Source organism: Molossus molossus, unplaced genomic scaffold, assembly GCF_014108415.1.
Source record: "Molossus molossus isolate mMolMol1 unplaced genomic scaffold, mMolMol1.p scaffold_m16_p_19, whole genome shotgun sequence".
NCBI lineage: Eukaryota > Metazoa > Chordata > Mammalia > Chiroptera > Molossidae > Molossus > Molossus molossus.
Genome location: NW_023425354.1, coordinates 18,792,434 through 18,816,698, shown reverse-complemented (window position 1 = coordinate 18,816,698; position 24,265 = coordinate 18,792,434). Strand labels below are relative to the sequence as shown.

At 40.9% G+C, this 24,265-nt stretch overlaps 1 protein-coding gene across 1 annotated transcript; it reads right to left on the bottom strand.

The window, feature by feature from the left end:
* Positions 1 to 5,635: 5,635 nt before the first annotated feature.
* LOC118634066 (leucine-rich repeat-containing protein 37A-like) lies at positions 5,636 to 23,215 on the bottom strand (the record flags this gene model as incomplete). Its single annotated transcript, XM_036268381.1, has 11 exons — positions 5,636 to 5,783; positions 5,893 to 6,039; positions 6,152 to 6,279; positions 11,085 to 11,210; positions 11,624 to 11,748; positions 12,006 to 12,137; positions 14,528 to 14,643; positions 16,466 to 16,540; positions 17,149 to 17,220; positions 19,312 to 19,392; positions 23,136 to 23,215. Coding segments are annotated over 11 exons (1,230 nt in total), but the record flags the coding sequence as incomplete, so codon positions are not given.
* Between the last annotated feature and the right edge of the window lie 1,050 nt (positions 23,216 to 24,265).

The following is a 24,265-nucleotide window of genomic DNA, read 5'->3' as shown; positions in this document are numbered from 1 at the left end:
GATTTCTATGAAGGATGCATCTTTGTATATTTATGATTTTTAGGGGTGAAAACTGAGTGTAAAGCACTCTTAACACATGTGCACACAGTGTTTTCTTCCCTAGGCGACAAAATTTTATGCTCTTTCAGGTTAAACAACACAGGAGAACACTGACTCTTGGATAAACTTTTCTTGGTGTGTGTGTGTGTGTGTGTGTGTGTGTTTTAAGTTAGAGGGCTACACAGTTGGACTTACACACCTAATTAATGATCAGGTATAAAATATAGTATCTATATATAAGCAATAATATTGATTAGTAACATTAGTTTTAAAAACAGAAAGTTTTGTTCTATGTATTTTGTTATTTTTTCTAGAATAATAAAAGAAGTACATATTAGAAACAAAAATCATTAAGCAAAAATATTTTCTTATAAACACACACACACACACACACACACACACTTCACTGCATTATTTGACATCCTTTGTGACTAGACCACAGTATAAATGTATTCTTAGCCATTTTCCAGAAATAGGATGTAGTTGATAACAAAAATATTTTCTTCAGCTTATTAAAAAATATAATATAATTCAACAGAGTGGTATAAGTTATTTGAAATGTCAGAACTTTGAATGAATGACAATGCATAGGATTGTAATGCCATAACAGGAGCAAGTGTTTAACCATTCAAAAACACCCAGTTTCTTACATCAGAAACAACCCCTTGTGACAGCAATTGCCTAATGTGACCAATCTCTGTCTTCTTTCTCTAGTGAAAGGTGATTAAAAGGGTAATAGCAAACTAACTCTGTGAACATCTGGAATTCAACAATAGACTGAGCCAGATCTGACACTGTTTCAGATCTAAAGGTAGAAGAAAAATACTACAGGTCACACTAACACATAGATTACTTATAACTTCTAGTCATATCAACAGTACTTCACAGTTTTGATCACATATTCTCTCTGAGGTTATCATAAGTTGGGGTCAACATAACATGGGGATGTAAAAAAATTTTTTCCTTTGGACCAAAAGACTTAACTTTTTATTTCTATCCAGTCACCATTCAGACCACAGTAGCAAAACAGAAGTAAAGAGAGTGAATTCTATGTCTTGCTGCCACAGATATAGAGATATATATGCCTATAGTAATAGAAATACACATACCATAGTATATCTCTCTAATTCTATAGACCTTGACGTATGTTCCACTTTCAAAGTTTCTAAGTCCTTGCCTAATTAGAGGTCAAATAAATGATTATCCACAAAATAATCTGAAAATGTGGAAAGATTTATTTCACAATATGTATGGTTTACATTAATTCAAGACATTTGTCTTGCTTTGTAATAGTTTCATAAAATGTAATTTTAAGTTTATGCTTTATCATATTTTGAAATGTAAAACCATTTTACCATTCAGTTATAATCATCTTCTACCTTCTGAGAATATCAATAATGCTAAAAAGCAAGTTAGATTATGGTTACAAAAATAGTATATATCTGTGAAAAATTTACGAGATAAAAAAATCAATGAAAATACATAACAAATAAACAAACAATCCTGTAGTACTATGATTTGTTTTCTCATGGGGTTTGTGATGCTTCCCTATCAACATGTATTCAGCAATAATGGGCATTTCAGGAAGAGCCCTGTGTGACATCTGAGCTGGAACATTTTCTTATTTTTATTATGTGTGTGTGTGTGTATATATATGTATTTACACATATATATACATATATATATTTTAAATACCTTTAACTTTTTAAATTTTCATTATTTATTTTTTTATTTTAGTCTTCACCCGAGAATATTTTTTCATCCATCTTCAGATAGAGTGGGAGGGAGGGAGACAGAGAGAGAGAGAGAAACATTGATGTGAGAGAGACATATCGATAGGTTGCCTCCCACACAACCCCGACCAGGGCTGTGACTGAACCACAACCGAGGTACGTGCCCCGGACTGTAATCGAACCCGTGACTCGTTGGTCTGCGGGTCAACACTCCAACCACTGAGCCAAACTGACCAGGGAACCACATACTTATTTTTAAAAATATATGTTTTATTGGTTTCAGAAAGAGAAAGAGAGAGGGAGAGAGAAAGAGAAACTGATGTGAGAGGCAAATATCTATCGGTTTCCTCTTGTAAGCGACCTAAAGAGGATCAAAGTCCCTACCCAGGTATGTCCCTGACCAGGAATGAAACCAGCAACCTTTTGGTACAAGTGACAATGCCCAACCAACTGAGCAACACCAGCCAGAGCTATTTTTTATAAAAATAAAAAATCATTTTTTATTTTTCAATTACAGTTGGCAAACAATAATATATTAGGTTCAGTGATTAGACATTATATAACTTAAGTGATCATCCCAATAAATCTTGCACCCTCTGACACCCTACATAGTTATTAGAATATTATGGGCTATATTCCCTATGATGTATTTAATATGACTATTGTGTAACTACCAATTTGTACTTCTTAATCCCTTCACCTTTTTCATCCATCCCCAACTCCCTCCCATCCAGCAACTGTCAAATGTTCTCTTTATCTATGAGTGTTTCTGTTGTACTTGTTCATTCATTTTGTTTTTTAGATTCCATTGTTGATAGATATATATTTATTGACATTTTATTATTTACATTTTTAATACTTTTTCCTCTTTCTTTTTAAGGAAGATCCTTTTTACATTTTATATAATACTGGTTTGGTGGTGATAAACTCTTTTAGCTTTTTTCTTGTCTGGGAAGCTCTTTATATGTCCTTCGATGAGAAATGTAAATTAAATTTGATATCCTGTACACCCACCAGGTCTAAAATGAAAAAGACTTCCAGTATCAAATGTTCGCAAGGATGTGGAGTAACTGAAGCTCTGATTCACTGGTAGTGAGGATGTGATTTATAAAAACTACTTTAGGAAAGTGGCCATATTTATTGAAGCTGAGTGTACTCATCCTAACCTCTGACCCAGAATTTAACTCCTGGGTATAATCTCAACAGAAATGAGTACATGTCTTCACCTAGGGTCATGCCTGAGAATGTTCATGGCAGCTTTCTTCATGCTAGCCAAAAATAAAACTCAATCTGTCAGTAGTAGAATGGATAAATACATTCTGGACTATTTACACAATAGAATACTGGATCAAAGTGAGATAAATAAATTAAACTATACAAATGGACTGAACCCCCAGCTTCAGTCAAGCCTTCGATGACTGCAGCCTTAGCCAATATCTTGAGAACCTCATGAGAGACCCAGAGCCAGAAGTGCCCAAGCCACTCCTAAATTCTTCACTCACAGAAATTGTGGGGATGTTTATTGTTTTAAGCCACTAATTTCATGAGATCTGTTACACAACATCAGATAATCAATACACTGTGTGATAAAGGTTTTCATCTAGATAGACTTACCCTCTGAGCTGGTATATTGATAAATGATGCCCTTGTAATGGTTGGGGACATGGGTCTCAGGCTCCAAGTCTTCCTTTCTCCCATAATATTTGCCATGTCAACAACCTATAGATATTCAAGGCCCCATAATTCCTTGACCTCCTGTCATGTAAAGAGGACAAATGTGCAAATATAAAGTAGAATTTTGTTTTGGGGGAAAACTTACAAGCAGAACAATAACAGAGTTTACTCAATCTCCAAACTTTCAGAGAGGGGATTAGGCCAGACCTAGTTGGACTGAGCCCGTGGCTAGAGCTCCTGTAGAGGGAGCCTGCCTGGAATGCATCTCGCTCATAAGGATGGTGAGGCAGGGACCATCTGTACCTCCAACACGGAGCTGCTTGAGGAAAGGAATGATCTCACTAGAAAGGGGGCTCACTGTTGGATGGACCCTGCTGAGCTAGCTGTCTGCTGAGCTACTGAAAGGGGACAGGAAGTGAGTCTCCAGGACTATCCCATTTGCTTCTCCTCACCTCCCGGATTCCCAGCACGTCACTGATCCCCATTGCCAGGCTGTGCTTTAAACACAGTAAATATTTGCTGGCTCACTGGTCAACATAGAGAAAAACACCTGTTTTTCATTCTCAGTAAGAAACTCAGGAGGTAACTTGGGCAGACACCAAGAGAACAGCATCAGCAAACTAATAAACCAGACAGGACTGGAGGCCCGTCCACGCTGCCTGGAACCCTACCTAACCATTTTAGATAAAAATCCTAAATTGTCCCCAGTTGTTTGTCCTTCATCCTTATTGCAAATCTCATCCCCATCAGACAAATCCTTGGCATGTAGCTTCTGTACCTTGTTTGCATGCAGCGTTGAGAGGTCTGTACACATCCCTCGGCCAAAGCGGCCGCCTCCCCCAGAGAAGCCCTCCTAGGAAACCACAGGGAAATACGAACTCTGCGTCCCCCTGCCCTCTCCTGCCACAAAGGCCCGCGGCTCCACTGGGGCTCTGTGCTGCTGTCCTGCGTGGTGGGCACCATTCTTCTCAGATTGCTAAGCCGCCAGCTTTTATTTGTGGCCATTGAGGCCGATTATTAAATCTTGTTCATCCAGAAGTTCTTTACTCACTCAGGCATTTAAGTCTCACTGGCTACTCCATGTCACTTAGTGATGACTCTTGGCAGGAGTGGAGGAACCTGCGCGTTATCACTTGGAATCACGCAGCCACAGGTCTGTGTTGGACGTGGAGGGAAGTGGGTAGGTTTGGTGCTGGGCTGAGCTGGAGGGAGCCGAGCAGCACACACCTGACCCTAGTGGGGTCCCCAGAGGCTGAGGCAGGACACGTGCATGGAGAAGTGGCCCCACCAATGTTTTCTGAAATGGAGGCCTGAGGAGGGAAGTCTTGGGCAATTTTTGCTCTCATACATTCTTCTTTACCCTCTCTCTCCAGCAACTCCTGCCAGCTATGCAACAGTTGGGAGTTTGTTTAATTAAAAGGGGAAATCAAAAACCTGCTGTGAATTTTCCACCAGCTTGTAAGGGCAGAGAACCCGCTATACCAAGACAGGGCACACATTTGTGCATGAGCTTAAGAGCTGGGGGGAAAGACAGGTCCCACCATCAAGATAGGCTCACGGATCCAAATATCCTGACAATCCCCAAGACCTGATGAGAAGGGCCAGAAGTGAATGATCCTCTACGGACAGGAGATCAAGTACGTTGTAAATAACTGGTCAGCGGTGAGTGGGGGACAGAGCTCCAGAATAAATTATCTGACTTAATAACCCACACCCAGTTCTCAGGGGCTGACTGTACTGGGCAAAGAGGGAGAAGCCCTCTGCACCCTTGTTGGACCACACCGCTGCTGCAGGAAGTAACGTCCTCCCCAGGGACCCCAGCTTCAGCCCTGCTTTTCTTGCCTATGGCCCTTGCTATTTGCGTAGAAATAGTTAACTATTTACACTCTAATTTTTTACTTCATGGCTAGAGTTGGTTATGAATTGATAAACACTTCAAATATGTAATATATTAGCAATGTATTAAGGCCAGGGATGGGTTTACTCAGTGGCAGTTTCATGTGTCACTTTCCTCTCCTGTCTCATCTGCAGCAGAGTCCCATGTCTCATTCAAGGCTGATGAGGTGGTGGCTTCACTCTGCTCCGTGGGGTGAGAAGTAGAAGGTCAAGGCTTTTACTCTTGAAAGGAACAATTAAACTATTCATTATTTCCTCATTTTTGACACGAATTCTGAATTGTTCACAATCATTTACACTTCGGTGGCTATCTTAGTCTCATCAGAGTCCTGTGGCTTCTGCTTCGCTTTCATGCTTGAGGTGGAGACGGCCTCTCCTGTCCCTGCAGCAGCGGCCAATGTGGCAATCCTGACTGAAGGGGGAGGGGGATCACTCTGCTTCCTGGGGTGAGAAGTAGAAGATCAAGGCTTTTACTCTCGAAAGGAACAATTAAACTATTCATCATTTCCTCATTTAATACAAGAACTCTAAATTGTTCACAATCATTTACATTTCGGTGACTATCTTAGTTTCATCAGAGTCCCGTGGCTTCTGCTTCATTTTCAAGCTGAAGGAGGAGACAGCCTCTCCTGTCCCTGCAGCAGTGTCCAATGTATCATCAATCCTGACCGATGAGGGGGAGGCTTCACTCCGCTCCCTGGGGGAAGAAGGAGAGGAAGAGCAAGGCTTTTACTCTTGAAAGGGACAATTAAACTATTCATTATGTCCTTATTTTAGACAAGAATTCTAAATTGTTCACAATCATTTACATTTTGATGAATATCTCAGTCTCATCAGGGTCCTGTGGCTTCTGCTTCTTTTTCATGCCTAAGCAGGTGGTGAGAGGTCCATATATATCCCTCAGCCAAAGTGGCCGCCTTCTCCAGAAACCGCCCTCCTAGAAAACAGACGGGAAAACATGAACTCTGCGTTTGCCCCGCTTTGTCCCGCCACAGTCCTTTATCCTCCTCGAATTTACCTCCATCTGTTCCAGTGAGCCTTCCTTACTCCCCCTGGGAGGAAAATGTATACCGACAATTAGTGATTTGTGCTATTTTCTGTGTCTCTCACATGCATAGCTCTGGCTTATTAGGACTCATGGGAAGCTGGGTCCATACTCACCAGCAAAATCATCACACACCTGGAACCTTGAAAATGATTCCTTGCAGGTTTGCACTTTCAGAAGTTCTCTGTGTCTGTTTAAGATGGCCCCACAGTGCCCTCGCCGGTTTGGCTCAGCAGTTGGAGCATCAGCCCACGAACGGATGAGTCGTGGGTTTGATTCTGGTTATGGGCACATACCTCAGTTGCAGTTCAGAAGCAACTGGTTGATGTGGTTCTATCACACTGATGTTTCTCTCTGTCTCTCTCTCTTTCCTCCCTCCCACTTTATCTGATGATAAATATAAAAATATCCTTGGGTGAGGAATAAAAATAAGTAAATAAAATGGTCCCACAGTGTCTCTGGGAGACGGTTGCAGGTGGTTTGGCATGGGGCATAGGCAGGATTTTCACCCCACTTACTTTCTTGGCCCTTGGACAAGTGCCCATGGGCAGTGAGAAGAAAATGCACAAGCACCTGGGCAGAAACAGTGTGCTCTCTGCAGACACATTCCACAGGGGTCCCCTTTGGACTTGGTCTCCTATATACCATGTGCGGGGAGGGGGTGGAGCTTTTATTCTCCCAGCTGAATTATCTTGTAAGTTATTCACACCTACTAAATGCCTGAGTCCACCTAACAAAGATATCCCTTGCTGACTTTCATACTCTAGGCTGCCGGTGATGAGGGAGGGAGTTGTGAAATCAGTTGAAAGGTCATAACCGACACTAAAGTACAAAATATTCTTTTTGAATATAAACTAGAATAGAAAAAGCCAGAGTGAATAACAGTTTTGTTTCAGAAACAACTACTGTCTATGTGGTGTGTGTATTGAGTGGTGACATATCACGTAGCTCTCAGCCCAGGCACAGTATCAGCAACGAAGTCCCGGAGGGAGAGGACCATCTTCTTTCTGACACTCATGAGCAGCGGGACCATGGGGCAAGATACCTTCCCTTCCCCCTCTCCACCTCCTTTTTTATTAAAGAGACAAACTACTGTCTAAGGTCTCTCTCAGGTGAAATTCTATGAGGTTTGGATAAAGGGAAGAGAGAGAGTAGGGGCCTGAATGCCAGTAGGATGAGAAAGGAAGGTTTCCTGCTACTTTACAGGAAGGACTCACATGTTCTACCTTCCATCAGCCTTGAAGGAGACTAGCGCCCTTACCCTGAGACCATGTGGCCTTCCCTGCCCTTCCCAGAGCCTCCACCACCAGCAGGAACAGGTACCACCAACACTCTCCCTCTGCACCGTTTCCTTAAAGGACTAGTGACAGCAGACGCATGTGTGCCAGTCCCATTGTCTCAGCTTTGCCCAGGGAGCTCATTTTGCAAAATCCAGGCAAAGCATCAGGATGAAGAAGTAGTCCTTTCAAAACGAGGAGACTGAAATAGATGAGTTCTAAGTTCTCCTCTAGTTCTTTTTTCACCCCCACTTTTATTAGCACTTGTTTTCTAATGCATTTACTCCTGGGCCATGCGTTTTCATTTCCCCAGTTTCTCCTGGGGTATCTTTTCCTTCCGTGCAACCCCCTCTCTGGTTTAGGAACAATCGGCTCTTTTTCAGGAGGATCATCTCAAAGTGGCAGGGAGAGCTCGTGTGGGGGTCAGTCCACCATGAGCGCTGTCAGTTCTGCGCTGCATGTTGGGAGCTTTGTTCACCTGCATGTGCTCAATGACACAGAATCTATGTCTAAACCCTGACGCTCTGCATTACTTTCTGCATGTGCAGCAAAATCCAGCGCTCTTTTTAGGCCGCTCACCCTGCGCCCAGCCTTACCCTTTGGCCTGGGCACACCTACCCACTCCACCATTGTAATGACGGAAAGGCACACATTGCTTCTGCAAAGTGACATCTTTCAGATGCTTAGTGGTTTTTCGGATATGCACACCCTTGATGGCCTGGGCAGTTTCACGAACGTTCGTAAGGTGACCACAAAGGTTAAAATATCTTGATATTCATGATTTTTGTGGGTTTTCTGGGTCAAGTGACTAGCGAACCATATTGAGAGGTCACCTCAGGCTATTTACAGGAAGAGGAAGTTCCTCTAGTTCTAAAATTTAACTTGAAAAATTGCCAGACTCATATTTACCTTGAGCTTCTTCCTTTATCTTGCTTGGATGGTGTTCTGTGACATATCTGTTTTGGAGGAAAACAACACCGTTGGTTATTCATCACAGTGACCACTATCTCTAAACCCTTTTTTGTTTCATTCTAAGTGAGATGGTAATTTTTTATGGGGACGGGAATTCTGAAGAGTCTGAGACAGGATCGTGTACGTAGCTGGCAATTGGGTGTTTTAGATAACATTCAGCACATAAGTCCTAATAAAAACTGAGTTCAGCTGTTGGTTTTGCCACTGGGACCTTAAGTTGATCTCCTTCATTTATGGAAGAGGGTGGTACTATTGTCCTCACAGGACTGTGGGGATTGAATCAGACGGTATATGGAAAACTCTTCATCCTATGATTGGCATAAACCAGTGCTAAGTTTGTTAATGGGTCACAACAAGGTGGTCAAAGCTATCAAAGGGTTCTGTCTGTGGTATCAGCCTCAGAAAGCACTTTCCCACCATCAAATTATAAAAATATTGCTTCTATTTTCTTCTAGTACTTTTACAGGTTCTTTTTTTTTTACATTTATATAAAAAAATTTTTTTTTCAATCCTCACCCGAGGATATTTTTCTAATTATCTTCAGATAGAGAGGGAAGGAAAGAGAGAAAAACATCGACATGAGAGAGACACATCTACTGGTTGCCTCCTGCACAACCCTGACCAGGGCCAGGGACAAACCACAACCGAGGTACGGGTCCTTAACTGCAATCAAACCCACGACTCAGTGGTTTGCGGGCTGATGTTCAAACCACTGAGCAAAACCGGCCAGGGCATATACAAATGTTTTTTTAAGGTGAGAGAGATCTGCTGTTATTGCCCCCTCAAATAGTTAGGTAGCTTTTCTATTACCATTTATTCATTTTCTCCCACAGATTACAATATTAAAAGGTGACATTTCAAAAGTTTTAGAACATGGATCTAAAGACATTTGGTCCTTACACATCTCAGCTCTGCTCCATGATGTGTTGACCTTGGTATTGCTTTCTTGGGGAGTCACCTGTTAAAAAGCTGTTTACCATACATTTAAGTTCCCAGGGGTGGGGAATGCCTCCCTATTGCCTTGAAAAAATGGTGACAAATCTCACAGAAGGAGTGGGGCTGGAGGACTCAGGGAAGGCTTCATGAGGAAGATGAGCTTGAGCTGGCTTTTGAGGGATTCACTGGACTTCCATAGGCAGAGCAAAATAAGGGAATTTTAGATGGGCAAAGGCACACACAGCAGGGGGATGGACATTCTGAGCTAGCCTGTGGGAGGGGCTGCCCTGGTGGATGGAGGGCTGCACGGCTGCCGGAAAGGTAAATCAGGTTGGATTAGTGGGGTAGAGTCAAGATGGTCAGCTTATTAAATCACTCTTTTTTTATTTGTTTGTTTTTTATCTTCACCCAAGGACATTTTTCCATTTTTTGTTCAGATAGAGTGGGAGGGAGAGAGAGGAAGAGAGAGAGAGAGAAACATCAATGTGAAAGGGACACATCGAGTGGCTGCCACCCACACAACCCAACCAGGGCTGGGACAAACTGTAACCGAGGTATGTGCCCTTAACGGGACCCGAACCCAAGTCTCTCTGGACCACAGGCCAACACTCTAACCGCTGAGCCAAGCCAGCCAGGGCTTAAATCACTCTTTTAATGTTAGCACCTGCAGGTAAACCATTATGTAAATGAACAAAAGGGACACAGGCAAGCTCCAGGGACAGGTGACTAGAACATGACCTGCTGTAGCGGAGCCTGACGCAGGGGTTAGGTTGCAGTGTTTTAACTGGACCTATTTACACCATGCCTTACACATGGAGAAGGAAGATATGTAAATGTGATGAATTGACAAGATCACACTTCTACCTTTTAGCCATGTCCTTTCTGCCAGGGTGACATATATAGCTCCACGAGGGTGGAGGAGATTCTACATCTCTCCTCATTTCAGCCAACAAGGAAAGACATCAGTGATAGAAAGAGGGTAATTGGTGAGTGCATCAAATCGACATTGTTCATTTTGAGTTGAAGAAATGTTGCTAACATGTCAATTCTGGCCTATTAAACTTAAGTTTTAAAATACTCTAGTGGCTTGTTATTTCTATTTCAATTCCACAAGATCTCTGGGTGCAGGCTTCCTTTAAAAATCTTTGGAATATAATTTATAATAAAAGAACAAAGCAGCCTGGCTTGTGTGGCTCAGTGGAACGAGTATCATCCCATGGACTGAGAGGTCCCCGTTCGATTCTCCGTCAGGGCACATGCCCAGGTTGTGGGCTATATCCCCAGTGGGGGGCATGCAGAGGGCAGCCGGTGGATGTTTCTCTCTCACATGGATGTTTCTATCTCTCCCTTCTCTCTCTAAAAAATCAATAAAAACATCTTAAAAAAGAACAAAGCATATCTCAGTGCTCGTGACTAAAGAGGAATATCAAGTAGGAGTAGGTGGGAGAGTGGTTTTGATTTTCTGTTTGTGGGTCCTGAGTTTATTCTGAAGATAGAATATATTTTAGAAACCTGAATTAACTGTTGTCTTACCGCAATGAGACAGAAAATTACAATAAAAAATGTTGCTACTACAATGACAGGTACTGCCATGATGAATTTGTTGTTCTTCTCATATCCTCGCAATTGTTTTGTGAGCTAAAACAAAACAAAGAACATTAAAACAAAACAAAGATATGCAAAGGATAAAAACTAACTATTCTTAAGCCTATTCTAAAGAATAGCTAACTATTCTTAACGACTACTCTAAAATCCCACTCTTTCGAGTGGCTCTTAAAGAACACACCCAATCTAATGCTTTATGTAATCAGATCATTAGCATTTTCTTGTACAATTTCTTTATCTTGTGTGTTAGACCCCCTTCTCGTCTATCCCAGGAACAGCGGCACCATTCTCTAAATGGGCAAAGAGGGAGATCACTGTCTGAGCCAAAGTCACATGGTCAAGACAAGGTTCAGACTAGGCGCCCTGGTCTTCCTGCCTGGGTGCTTTCATGGCATGTCCTAAACCGCCTAAAAGTCCAGGTCCCGTGTTTGAGGAGCTGTCCTCACCTCATCGGGCTGCTCCTCCTCTTGCTCACCCAGGTCTTGCATCCTCGCATTCAGTTGTTCTGAATCCCACTGTGCTTTAGAAATCTTTCCTTCTTGTTGCTCACTGAGCATCTTCATCAGGAGGCCTGTTCCAGAAAATAGTTTCCTCAATTTATTTTTGTAATTTAAATTGTAAAATTCAGGTTTAAGAGGAGGGTTGCCTCTGTTGTTTTACAAATGACTGAGGGGCATATCTGCAGCATATGCATTTGAAAAAAAAGGAGTATAATGAATGGTAATAACACTCATTCTATGTCTTCTAGATTCCCCTCTAAGAAATAGGGCGATATGTATTTTAGTGCACTAATAACATCACTTTCATCAATAAAGTCTAGCTGCTCACCCATTAATGATGATGAACTATTATAATTTTTCACTAAATATGCCTTCTCTGGCTCGACAGTCAGCTCAGTGCTGTTCTTCTTCCGGCGACTTATGGCCTTCATAAACGGTCCTTCTATAAATAGTTCTTCATCTGTCAAAAAGAAGAGACCACTTTTTTTTTTATCCTCACCCGAGGACACGTTTGCATTTATCTTCAGACAGAGCGGGAGGGAGAGAAGGAGGAAGAGAGAGAGAGAGAAACATCGATGAGAGAGACACACATGGACTGGCCGCCACCCACATGACCCCAACTGGGGCCGGGATGAACTGCAACGGAGGTATGTGCCCCCAACAGGAACCGAACCTGTGACTCTCTGGTCCTTGGGCCGATGCTCCAACTGCTGAGCCAAACTGGCCAGGGCAAAAAGACCACTTTTGATATTGAAAAACTCTTGGGAGACCTTTTTGTCGGTCCATAGCCATACATCCCAGTCAAAAAAATTGGGAATCAGAATATATTTGAGCACCATTTAGAGAGGAGAAAAATAAACCCCAACTTAAACCTATGATTTTCAACACAACAAAAGAAGAAAAAGAATCTTTTTCAAAAGTAGTTATTTACTCAGAACATTCTATAGCATGAAATACAGTAACTATATTTAAGATTATTCCATTAGGATTATCCCCAAGGGCCCATTGCCGGTCACTGAAGACAAGCCAAGGCTGGAAGACCCCACTCAGTTAGACTCTGCAGCTCTCCTGTGACTCCTCACACTCAGGTGCCCACCCTGTCCTGCCTCAGATGCAGAGGGAGCCTGCGGCCTCCTCTCTCCACTCTTCAGGGAGCTGTGTTCTTGCTGCCATCACAGATGATCACGATCAACACCCACTGCTAACAGGTCCTCATCCAGATACACCCTTCTCCACTTACCCAGTGATTCCTTAGCTCAGTCCCTGCTTCCAAATACCGCAGCCCCCATAACAGAAGGCTCTCTGCAGAAAAAACCAATATGTCTACCCTTGCTTAAAATCTAGGCGGGCATGGCATCTGGGATGTATGTTAAGAGATTTGCCAGGGCATGTGCCACTATGAAATGCTCAAAAAACAAACAAAACTATGGATTAATACTTAGGGTCCTAAATAAAAAACAAAAGGCAAAAGCAACTTTTGTCAGATGCCCACTTTGCCTTCATTTCATGTCATTTCTTATATTTTCACCTTTACTTGGGGAACCATCCAAAGCTTCTGGCTGTGTGAAGGTGAAGTGTGCCATTGATTGCGCAGCTGTGTTTCTTTTCCAGAAGAATTAAAAGTATTGCTGGTGGTGGTGAGGGTCAGAGGAGGAGGTAAGTGTCCCGAGGAAGGAGGAGCATGGGGTTGGGGAGCCCCACTGGGAGCAGGAGACCTGGGCACTAGGCGGCAGCACCTAACACTTTCTGATCTAGTTTTTACCTGTAAAAGGAGATTAAAGTGCCTGTTCTGCTCACCCTTAGGGTAGATGGGAGTAATGTAATTGGTCAAAACATTGTTTTGAAAAATTAGCAACACTGTCTTTATATAAGTGGCACAGCGTTATTATTTATGATGTGCCCCAGACCAGTGACAGACAGCATTCAAGCTATCTGGGCATGAAGGCACATTTAAAAAATTATCAAGTAGGTGCCAATAAACCTAGTAAGTAGAAAAATACTTAAAAGCACCAAGTGTGTGGTGGATAGAAAACCTGAGCTCCAGAGCAAGTTCAGAGCTGGATGGTGTAAGAGCACACGGGCCTCCCATCCATCAGAAGGGCTTGGTAGCAGCTCCTGGTGATGGATCCAGAAACTCAGGTTACAAATAAAACTTTCATGAAACAGCATCATGTGTACTCTTTTTATAAACTTGCAAAATAAAACAATAAAAAGGTATCTTGCTTTGGCCAGTTTGGCTCAGCAGTTAGAGCACCAGCCCATGGACCAAAGGTCCTGGGTTTGATTCCAAGTCAAATGCACATACCTGGGTTGCAGGTTTGGTCCCCGGCCTGGACAGGGGAAAGCAATTGATGTGCCTCTTTCACATCGTTTTCTTCTCTCTCTCTCTCTCTCTCTCTCTCTCTCTCTCTCTCCCTCCCTCCCTCTACCCCTTCTTTCCTTCCACTCTATCTAAAATCAATGGGGAAAAATATCCTCATTGAAGATTAACAACAACAAAATAATGTATCTATATCTGTCCTACACAGCAAAGGGCAATTGAAACCTAATGCACACAAAACAGTTTACAAACTGTGACACACTAATGAACAAGTTCTCATCTGGAAGTAAAGCACCAAGCAGAGAGCACACCACACACTATGTGCCCACTAGTGTTAACTCCCTTCCCCTTCCATTCCTCTCTTGTTCCTTCATCTGACTTTTAGCAAGGGAATGGTTCTTAAAATTTTAAAGAGTTTAATTCTGAATAAATGAATAAAAATAATGCAGTTACATTACTTTCTTATAAGTATATCATCATCAATTAAAAATAAAAATTAAAAAGTTTAGCATCGGGCAATTCAGACTCACCACAAGGTGTGTTTGTCAGACACTCAGTGTCACAAAGCAGTTTGACTGTCTCGGTGGCAGCCTCAATATTACTTTTGAATTGGCAGAGGCAGCAGGTCAAATGTCTAGGTAAGATCCTATAAATGGAAACACAATTCAAAGGCGTTACTTGAGTAGGTGAAGAGGTAGGCCGTGGCTACCACAGGGCTGGGCAAAACAGAGCTGCTGGGGCACATCGCCCGAACATGTGGTACCTACTTGCTACTCTTAATACTGTAAATAAATAGAGAGGAGGACAGAAGTGCCCAACAGAAGGGTAAGAATGGCAGTGGGTATGGGATGCCTGGAATAAAGGTGACAGGGATTAGAATTGGGTAACACTGATCTGTAGTCCAACTCAGAAGTATCTCCTTCTCCCAACCCAAAAGTCTCACTTTGGTTGGAGAATACATAGGAAGAGGAAGACCTCTAAGATGACTCTGGATAAGTATCCAACTTATAGAGTCTCGTTCTCAATTCCTAATTGTGAGTGGTAAATATATTAGAAATTACTCCATGTATAAAAAACATTGTGAGCCCTGGCCAGTTTGGCTCAGCGGTTAAAGCATCGGCCTGCGGTCCGGAGAAACCCGGGTTCGGTTCCCACTAAGGGCATGTACCTTGGTTGCAGTTTGTCCCCGGCCCTGGTTGGTTGTGCGGGTCACAGCCACTCCATGTGCCCCTTTCACGTCGATGTTTCTCTCTCTCTCTCTCTCTCCCTCTCCCTTCCTCCCACTCTATCTGAACAGAAAATGGAAAAATGTCCTCGGGTGAGGATAAAAAATAATAAATAAATAAACAAACAAACAAATGAGAATGGCTGTGGCTGGTGTAACTCTGTTGGAACATTGCCCTGTATACCAAAAGGTTGCAAGTTTGATTCCCTGTCAGGGCACATGCCCAGGTTGGGCCAGATCCCCAGTGGGGAGCATGCAGGAGGTGGCCAATCAATGTTCTCTCTCATCGATGTTTCTATCTCTCTCTCCCTCTCACTTCCTGTCTCTCTCAAATCAATAAAGGAAAATAAATTTTTTTTTAAAAAAGAACACAGTTTAGCAGTTTCTTAACAAGTCAAATATGTACTCAGCATATGGTGCAGCATTCCTACCCTTACGTATTTTACCTGAAAGCAATGAAAACATATGTTCACACAAAGACCTGCATGTGAGTGTTTTTAGCAGCTTTATTCTTTTTTTTTTTTTCTTTATTAATTTTTTAATTATTTTAGAGAAAGAAGAAGGGAGAAGAAAAGAGAGAGAGAAATATCGATGAGAGAGAACATCGACTGGCCACCTCCTGCATGACCCCCACTGGGGATCAGGCCCACAACCTGGGCATGTGCCCTGACCGGGAATCGAACAGGCGACCTCTTGGTGCATGGGTCAACGCTCAATCACTGAACCACATCAGCTGGGCAAGCAGCTTTATTCTTAATAGCCAGAAAACTACAAACAACTCAAATGGTCATTAACTGCTGACTGCATAAACTAACTAGTATAACCAAACAATTGGAATACCACCCAGCAACTTATAGGAACGAAGTACTGATAGATACAACAACATGGACGACCCTCAAAAGGATTATGCTAAATGAAAGAAGCCAAACACAAAAGGCTACACTCTACATGATTTTATTTATAAAACACCCTGGAAAAGGCAAGACTATAGTGACAAAAATCAGAATGGTGTTTTCCAGGGGCTGGTAGTGGGAAGAGGACTTGACAGCAAAGAAACGGGAGAGGCCCTTTTGGGATCACAAAAGTTGATAAGTACACATTTATCAAAACTCACTAAACTCTACACTTTAAAAGAGTGAATTTTATTAAATAAAAATTACACCTCAATAAACCTGACTTCAGAAAATAATAAAGGAAACCTAAAAGAACTAAGTGAAAATAAATATAAGAAAAATCCACTTACAGTTTTTCCAATTTAAGGGTCGTGATGAAGATGTTATCAACTGTTGTGAGGGACACTTGTGTTGTTCCCATGTCTCTGAAGGAGAGAGAAGGCCCAAACATACATGATATGAACCCAAAGAAAAAAATTCGTTACGTAAAAAGACACTAAATGATATCTGGATACTCCAATTCTGGTTTCTTTATCAAGCCAACTCAAGAGTTTACTTGCCAAGGATGCTAATTTCAGATAGCGATTCATGAAGAAATTTAAATTTATTTGCATCATCAAATTAATAACCATGGTGAATAGTACAGTCTGTTATTGGTAGTTGTTGTTGTTTTTGAACCATTATCCCACTTCTCATTCTCAATTACAACCACCACTTAATTACTCTTTTTAAAAAATACAGAATGTATAAATTATTCCATTTTTCTTTCTGAGATGAATGGCATTTCTTTCTACATGCATCTACATGTTTCACATCTGAATGTGTTCTTCAGCACTGCTCCCTTCCTCTGCTGGCTGTCTTGCCCTTGTGCATTCTTTCTTAATCATTTTTCTGTGCCATTAACTCTTTTTCCATAACCCAGTTAAATTTTAAGTTATGATGTTTTAGTCAAAATGCACAATACTTAATCTTTGATGAAAATAAGAAAGTGCATAAACCATCTCACGAGCCATGAGATTGTTGCAATACTTACAAATATTTTAATGCCCGCAATTTTAAAAGATATGGATCTTGAACAGTTGTCAGAGGATTATGACTGAGAATTCTGAAAAAAAAAAAAAATGCAATGGAATTAAAATTATCTGAAAGGTTATATTCATTTCGTTGGTACAAAACTTGAAGGTTAAGAAAACTAATGTTCTGCCTTTACCTATAGATCACCCTTAGAATCTGTAAAGTGCTCCTTTTGGGGGGAACTACCCAGGTCTCTAAAAGATAAAGTAGAGAAGGGAAAGTAAAAAGAAAAGAAAAAAAGTTGATAGCAAAGAAAAAAATATGCTTGAAGACCTTTTCAGATTGAAAACCCTAGAAGTGACTATGCTGATAGGAAGCCCTTGCTCTACAGGAAATATTATTTCTAGTGTCCTCCATAATTCAAGGAGCTTTTCTTTCATCTCCAGAAATTTAAAAAATTCCACAGTTTAAACCGCCCAGTTGAAGAGAAAAAATAGGTCTAATTCCTTGGTTTTGGAGCCAAAGAAGGGATAAATCTAAGAGGACCTGATGGGAGCCATACTCCCATCACATACTCCCACATGCATCTTGTATCACAGGCTTTGTTTCATTGTATGTAATCATCTGTTTACTTGTCAATTTCTTGGACTGTTAGTGCCTGACATTTACTAGATATTTAACAGATATTTGTTTAATACATAAATAACATTCTGATTACATATCAATAAAATGAATAAATACTTCTTTTTGTTTGTTTCGTTAATCCTCACCTGAGGATATTTTTCCATTGATTTTTTTAAAGAGAGTGGAAAGGACAGAGGGAGGGAGAGGGAGAGAAAGATCAATTGGAGAGAGACACATCAATTGGTTGCCTCCTGCAGGACAGGGACCGTTGCCAGGGATAGACTCTTCAACCCAGGTGCATGTCTATGACAGAGAATTGAACCTGAGATCTTTTGGTCTGCGGGCTGAGGCTTCAACTACTGAGCCAAACTGGCCAGGGCAAACAAATTCATTTTTTGACATAAATTTTTATTCCAAATGCCGAAATAAATTTTCTCCTTGATTCTTTGAAACAAGTAAAACAACACACACAAACAGAAAGAAAGAAAAGAAAATCTGTCTTTAGGTTATCTCTACTCAAGAATCATTAGTGTACTTTTGCAGAATACTATAAAGATGATTATTACACCTAGTAGTATCTATTAGGCTGCCGGGCATCTGTGATGAACATTTCACATTTAATCCTCACAATAACCTTATTTATTATTATTTTTGTTTTTAATCCTAACCTGAGGATATTTTTTTCCATTGATATTTAGAAAGCCTGGAAGGGTAGGAGAGAGGAAGGCAGAGAGAGAGAGAGAGAGAGAGAGAGAGAGAGAGAGAGAGAGAGATGAGAGAGAGAAATGGATTGGTTCTCTCACACATGTGCCCCAGTTGTGGCAGGGTATCAAACCTGCAACCTGGGTATGTTCCCTTGACCGGAAATCGAACCTGAGATCCTGCGGTGTGCAGACTGATGATCTAACCACACAGCCAAACCAGTCAGGGCGCACACCACACCTTAACATAAACAACATAGTCTCCCATACCTTGAAGGTTCCCATTACCACAGATAATTCACTTCAGAGGCACATACTTTCTGAAAATAATATTCTAGGTGATTGAGGAGAGCAGTGCCCTGTGGCAGGTTTTAGGAATTCTTTATGCTTTACCGTTTAAAAAAAAAACTCATGCCTGAGGAAGCACCCACACCTTGTGCTCCCTGGAGAACTCGGAGCTCAACTTAATTCTTTCATTCAGTGGTGCACACATTTAAGCAGCTGGGAACTTTGCCCATGAGCCGGAATCACAGCTAAATTCAGAAGTGGAATTTCAAGGGCCATTCATGCATCGGAGCAGCAGCGCCACTGGGGTTCCCATGACAACGCTACTTTGTTGTGGGCCTGGCGCATCTACTGCCCCTGCCACAGATCAGTACTGGAGAAAGGAGAGCATGGCATCTATGAGTTAGACCAACTCTCTTGGTCTCTTTGTCCCTTATTTTCCTTATTTGAAAAAAAAAGAAAGCCCTTAAGCCATAGTTTTCAGAGTTCAAACTGGGCTTACACCCAAACAATCTCTGTATGATATTTTTACCCATAGCTTTGTACATGTGTTAATCTTCTATTTAACTTACAATTTTTGTAAAAACTTCATTCCATGCCAGGCCTGAAATGTTCCAAAGCTCACATTTGTGATTAAGTTGCAACCAAGATTTCTAAAAAAAAAAAGCACAAGCAAAAGAAGAGAAAAAAAGTATATTCACAGATCATGTATCCATTAGCTGTGATTCTAATTTATATATGATAAAACAACCTCAATACTCCATTTATCCACTAAATCAATCTCACTGTGGGAGATGTTTGCTTATGAGTCATGCTTCCATGTTCACACATGTGGCATTAGATACAAAAGCAAGTGTTCAAAAATACCTATACTAAGTGATCTGCATTTCTGTAGAACAGGGATACACAACTCCGACACTACTGGAGTGCTGGGCTAGATAGCTCTGTTCCTGGGGCTGTCCTGTGCCTTGCAGGATATTGAACAACAACTCCGGCCTCTGCCCACTGGGTGCCAGTAGCACATCTACAGTTCTGACAACCAAAAATGTCTCGCCTCTTGCCAAGTTCAGCTGGGCGCAGCATCACCCTGGTGAGAACACTGCTGTGGCATGCTTCCTTCCGGTCTCAGACAATTCTCACACGAGTCTGCTAGAGACAACAAGGATTTGCTGCAGAATCTAGTAGCTTTCTACCAAGAAAATTTTAATCTTACTTCAAAATAAATAACAAATAGATTTACAATTAAGTTTTTTTGGGGGGGGCGGGGGGTATGTGCTCCTAGCGCTAAACGAACCCAGGACTCTCTGGTCCGCAGGCCAATGCTCCAACCGCTGAACCAAACCAGTCAAGGCTTACAATTAAGTTTTACAACATTTCTAAACGTAATGAAATTATATTTATAACTTACAAATATTGCAAACGCGGTAGTGTTTCAAAGGCACTCCTTTCAATCAATTTGATTTTATTACAAGATACATCTCTAAAAAAAGGAAAAGAAAAATAGTGCCTCAATTAGCTATTAGATATCTAATTATTAGGAACAACTCATAAATGTTAGAATAACACTGCATACACAGATTTAGCCTAAACTCTAAACCTTAGGAATTGTGATTTGAACCTTCCCGAGCCCCTAACCCTGTCTTCACCTCCCTTAAGAGCCTCACCTTCATGATTTTCATAAAATATACAACTATAGACTTTAACAGGTTTTGAAGTTAATCTTTCCTGAAAGCTGATCTTTTGAGCTCAGAGTTTATATCTTCATATATAGTTATAAATTTCTAATTTCTAGCCCTCTCTTGTCTATAGCTGACTGTCTTATTTCCATTGATTCCTCTTCAGTCCCTCAATATTCAACTCAGTGGGTCGAACTGTCTTCTGACAGATGTTTCCCTCTCTAGTCTCCCCCTTTCTAATCCATCCTGCACACAGTCACCGGATTAACAGTCCAGAAGTGGTTCTCAAATACCAGCCAGCATCACACGGGAACTTATTGAAGATGCAAATTCTCAGCCCTACTCTGGACCCACTGAGTTAGTACCTGTGGGGATGCAGCCTGAGTTTCAACAGCCCTCCACGTGATTCTGTCTTAGACTGAAGCTTGTCCTGGGGCACTGGTGTGGTAACACGGCAGCTTGGCACTCAAAGCCCTAGAAGAGCTGGCTCTAATCTTCTCTGTCCCTGCCATACTCTACAGGTACTCAAAGTATTTTTCCTGTGTTTTGACTTTCCCCACACTCCTTTTACAAGCTTATTCTATCTAAGATGTCTGTCTGATGACCCCCTAGGGCCCTTCAAGGTCCTGTTCAAACAGCATTGCTCTGGTAACACCTTTGTGATCCAAGTGAAGTCTCTTTTCCCTCTGCTGTGACCAAACCCAATTCACATCTCTCACTGTCCACATCCATGTCTTCTTTTCCATACAGTTATGTTTGCATCCTGTTTCCTCTGAGCATAAACTCCTTGAAAGTATGGACTGGGTCCTGCTCATCTGCATTGTCTATGTGAACAGGTGCAAACTCAAATATTTATAAAAAAGACAAATAGCTGGGAAGTAGAGGGAGAGAAATGAATTTTTTTTTAAAAAATGTCATTTTATTATTTCATGGCGTCCTCTTGTGTGCCTCTGCAGCACATTACCTTCCATTTAGTACTTGTACACTATGGCTTGAGCTTATATGTTTATTTTCTCTGTGAAATCATGAGTTACTAGAAGGGTAGGAACCCTGTCTTACCCAACTTTGAGCCCACAGTACTAGGTACAGGGTTTGGCATGTTCTTTATTAGCTTGTTTATTGATAGGCATCTTTTTTTAATGAATGGGATACTTATGCTAGCATGAAATAATTAGCTTACAAAGTATTTCACAGTAGAAGTCATGAATGACCTAATCTATTGAGCAGTTAGTTACCTCATTTGTTTTCCTGCAAACTGTTGGTAAGGTTTGGAACCCAGACGGCAGAGATACCCAAGAAGATGAATACAAAATTGTCCCTCTGAGGCTTGAAAGTGTTGATAATCCAAAGGACTATTTTTAGTATCACATGAGGCTCTTTCATACACACTTCCATTAAGCCTTCTACAGTTGCAAAAAGAATCTATTTGCTAAAGAGCATCATTAATTAGCTTAATAAGGAATAATGACAAATACAACCCTGGATATGATGGACAAAAGATCATAATTGAGTTTTCATAGTAAAGATCATCTCCTTATCTCTAAATAAATACAATTACTAGGCAAGCATTTCTTCCTTGACAGATCGGCTGGAGAGATTTCTATTATGCAATTGTGAAGTTAGGGACATTTTTGTATGCTTGCTTAGTGTAGACATTTGTAACTCTACCATTTAACCATCATTTTAAACATAGATTTTTAGTATTGGAATAACAATTCCTGCATTGAAATCCTTAACACCAGTCTTCTCTCTCAGTAACTTAATATGTTCTTCATAATATTGCTTACATAAAATTTATCTGCTTAAACGCTGAATATATCTAATTTAGATTAAATTATCAAAAAATTCTGGGATAATGGCATTCCAATTAATGTTAAGTGTTCTATATTTTCTTTCCTGTAGGAGACAATTTGAGTTCACCTGAATTCCTCTCATTTTACTAAATCAACATTTTTTTTTTTTATCCTCACCCGAGGACATTTTTCCATTTTTTGTACAAATAGAGTAGGAGGGAGAGAGAGGAAGGGAGAGAGCGAGAGAAACATCGACGTGAAGGGACACATCGAGTGGCTGCCACCCGCACGACCAACCAGGGCCGGGGACAAACTGCAACCGAAGTACGTGCCCTTAGCGGGAACCGAACCCGAGTCTCTCCAGACCGCAGGCCGCTGCTCTAACCGCTGAGCCAAATTGGCCAGGGCTAAATCAACATTTTAAAACCTTTTCTGTAAAGGACAGACAGTAAATATTGTAGGCTTCTAAGTCCACAGACAGTTTGTCTTGCATATTATGTGATTGTTTTTTCTTTTACAACCCTTTAAAAGTGTAAAAATCATTCTTAACTTATGTGCTGTAAAAAATCAACACACAAACATAGGTTCGATTAGAGCCATGGGCCCTGTAGTAAATATAAATATAAGCAGATGGTACATGAACATTTATATGACAAGTCATATAGGTGTATATAATTTCTCAGAGCTCATTACCACCTCTTCTCTATAACTAAAGAGTTTTTCCTACCTATATCTAGTCTATACAATTATAAAACTGAAAACACAAAGGAGATATTAAATACTAGAGATGGGTGGGGCCCCTACACACTAACAGAACTGTGGAATTTCATTGCTGGGAGAAATTGTAGACATTATCTAATTTGAACACCTTTTTTATTTCATAGATAATATAACTAAAAACCTCATAAATAAATATAATTAACTTACAAAATCTGGAGGGATGGCAGGCCTCTAAATGTATACGTATGTAATTCTTGTATACTATTTCCACTGAGATTTCTGAAAAATGAAAAAAGTTATTTCTGGATCAAAATGCAAAATAACTACAAGTATTTTTTGCACAGAAATATACATGCAAAAACCTGAGTAATGGTGACATCAAAATAGTCTAATTTTTATTTAATTTAAGGATGGTAATATCTGCTCTTTCTTTTTTTAACTGTCTTCTCACATCCTCTTTGTGTCCGTCTCCATCACACACACACACACACACACACACACAGTCAAGAAGAGTGGACATGAGTGTGTGTGTGTGTGTGTGTGATGGAGACGGACACAAAGAGGACGTGAGAATGTCCACTCTTCTCATCAAATCATATAGTTAATGTCTACTCTCTAGATCACAAAGTGTCCATTAGAACCCAGCTCTGGGTGGTACCCACATTGGCAGACCTGCCATTTCCTCCTCTCTCTTCCCAAAACTTGTTATGGAAGCCCCATACAGAACTGGATCAGGGCTGCAAGTGAAGTCACTTGACTATTTCTCCCATTAAAAAATTCTTCTGAGAACTAAAATGTGCATAGAACACACACAAGATAAACACAGGTGCCCGTCTAACACCACTCATGTCCAGAAAGAACACTGCCAGCGTCCCAGAGGCCCACAGGTGGCCCCTCCAATCACAGCCCTTTCTCTGCCTCCCGTTCAAGGGCGTTAGCAACAACCTGGGTAACTGATGCTACTTTTTCAACTGTAAATTCATAAAATCTAAATATAGATCAAGTCTCTCTGATAAAAAATTTAGCAATCAAATTGAGATTTCAAAGACAGTATGGAAAACAGAATGTAAACTCTCTCATTAACAATTTTTCTATTGATTTCATGTACAAATGACAACACTTGGATATTTTGAAGATAACCTGTGAAAAAAACGTAGAATATGTTATTAATAATCTATATAATTATTATATGTTGAAATGATAATACTTTGGATATAAAAGTTAAATAAAATTTATTAACATTTATTTCACTGCTTCTTTTTACTTTTAAGTGGCTACCAGATAATTTCAGATTACTCATGTGGCTTGCATTGTGTATCTAGTGAATAGTATTCCAT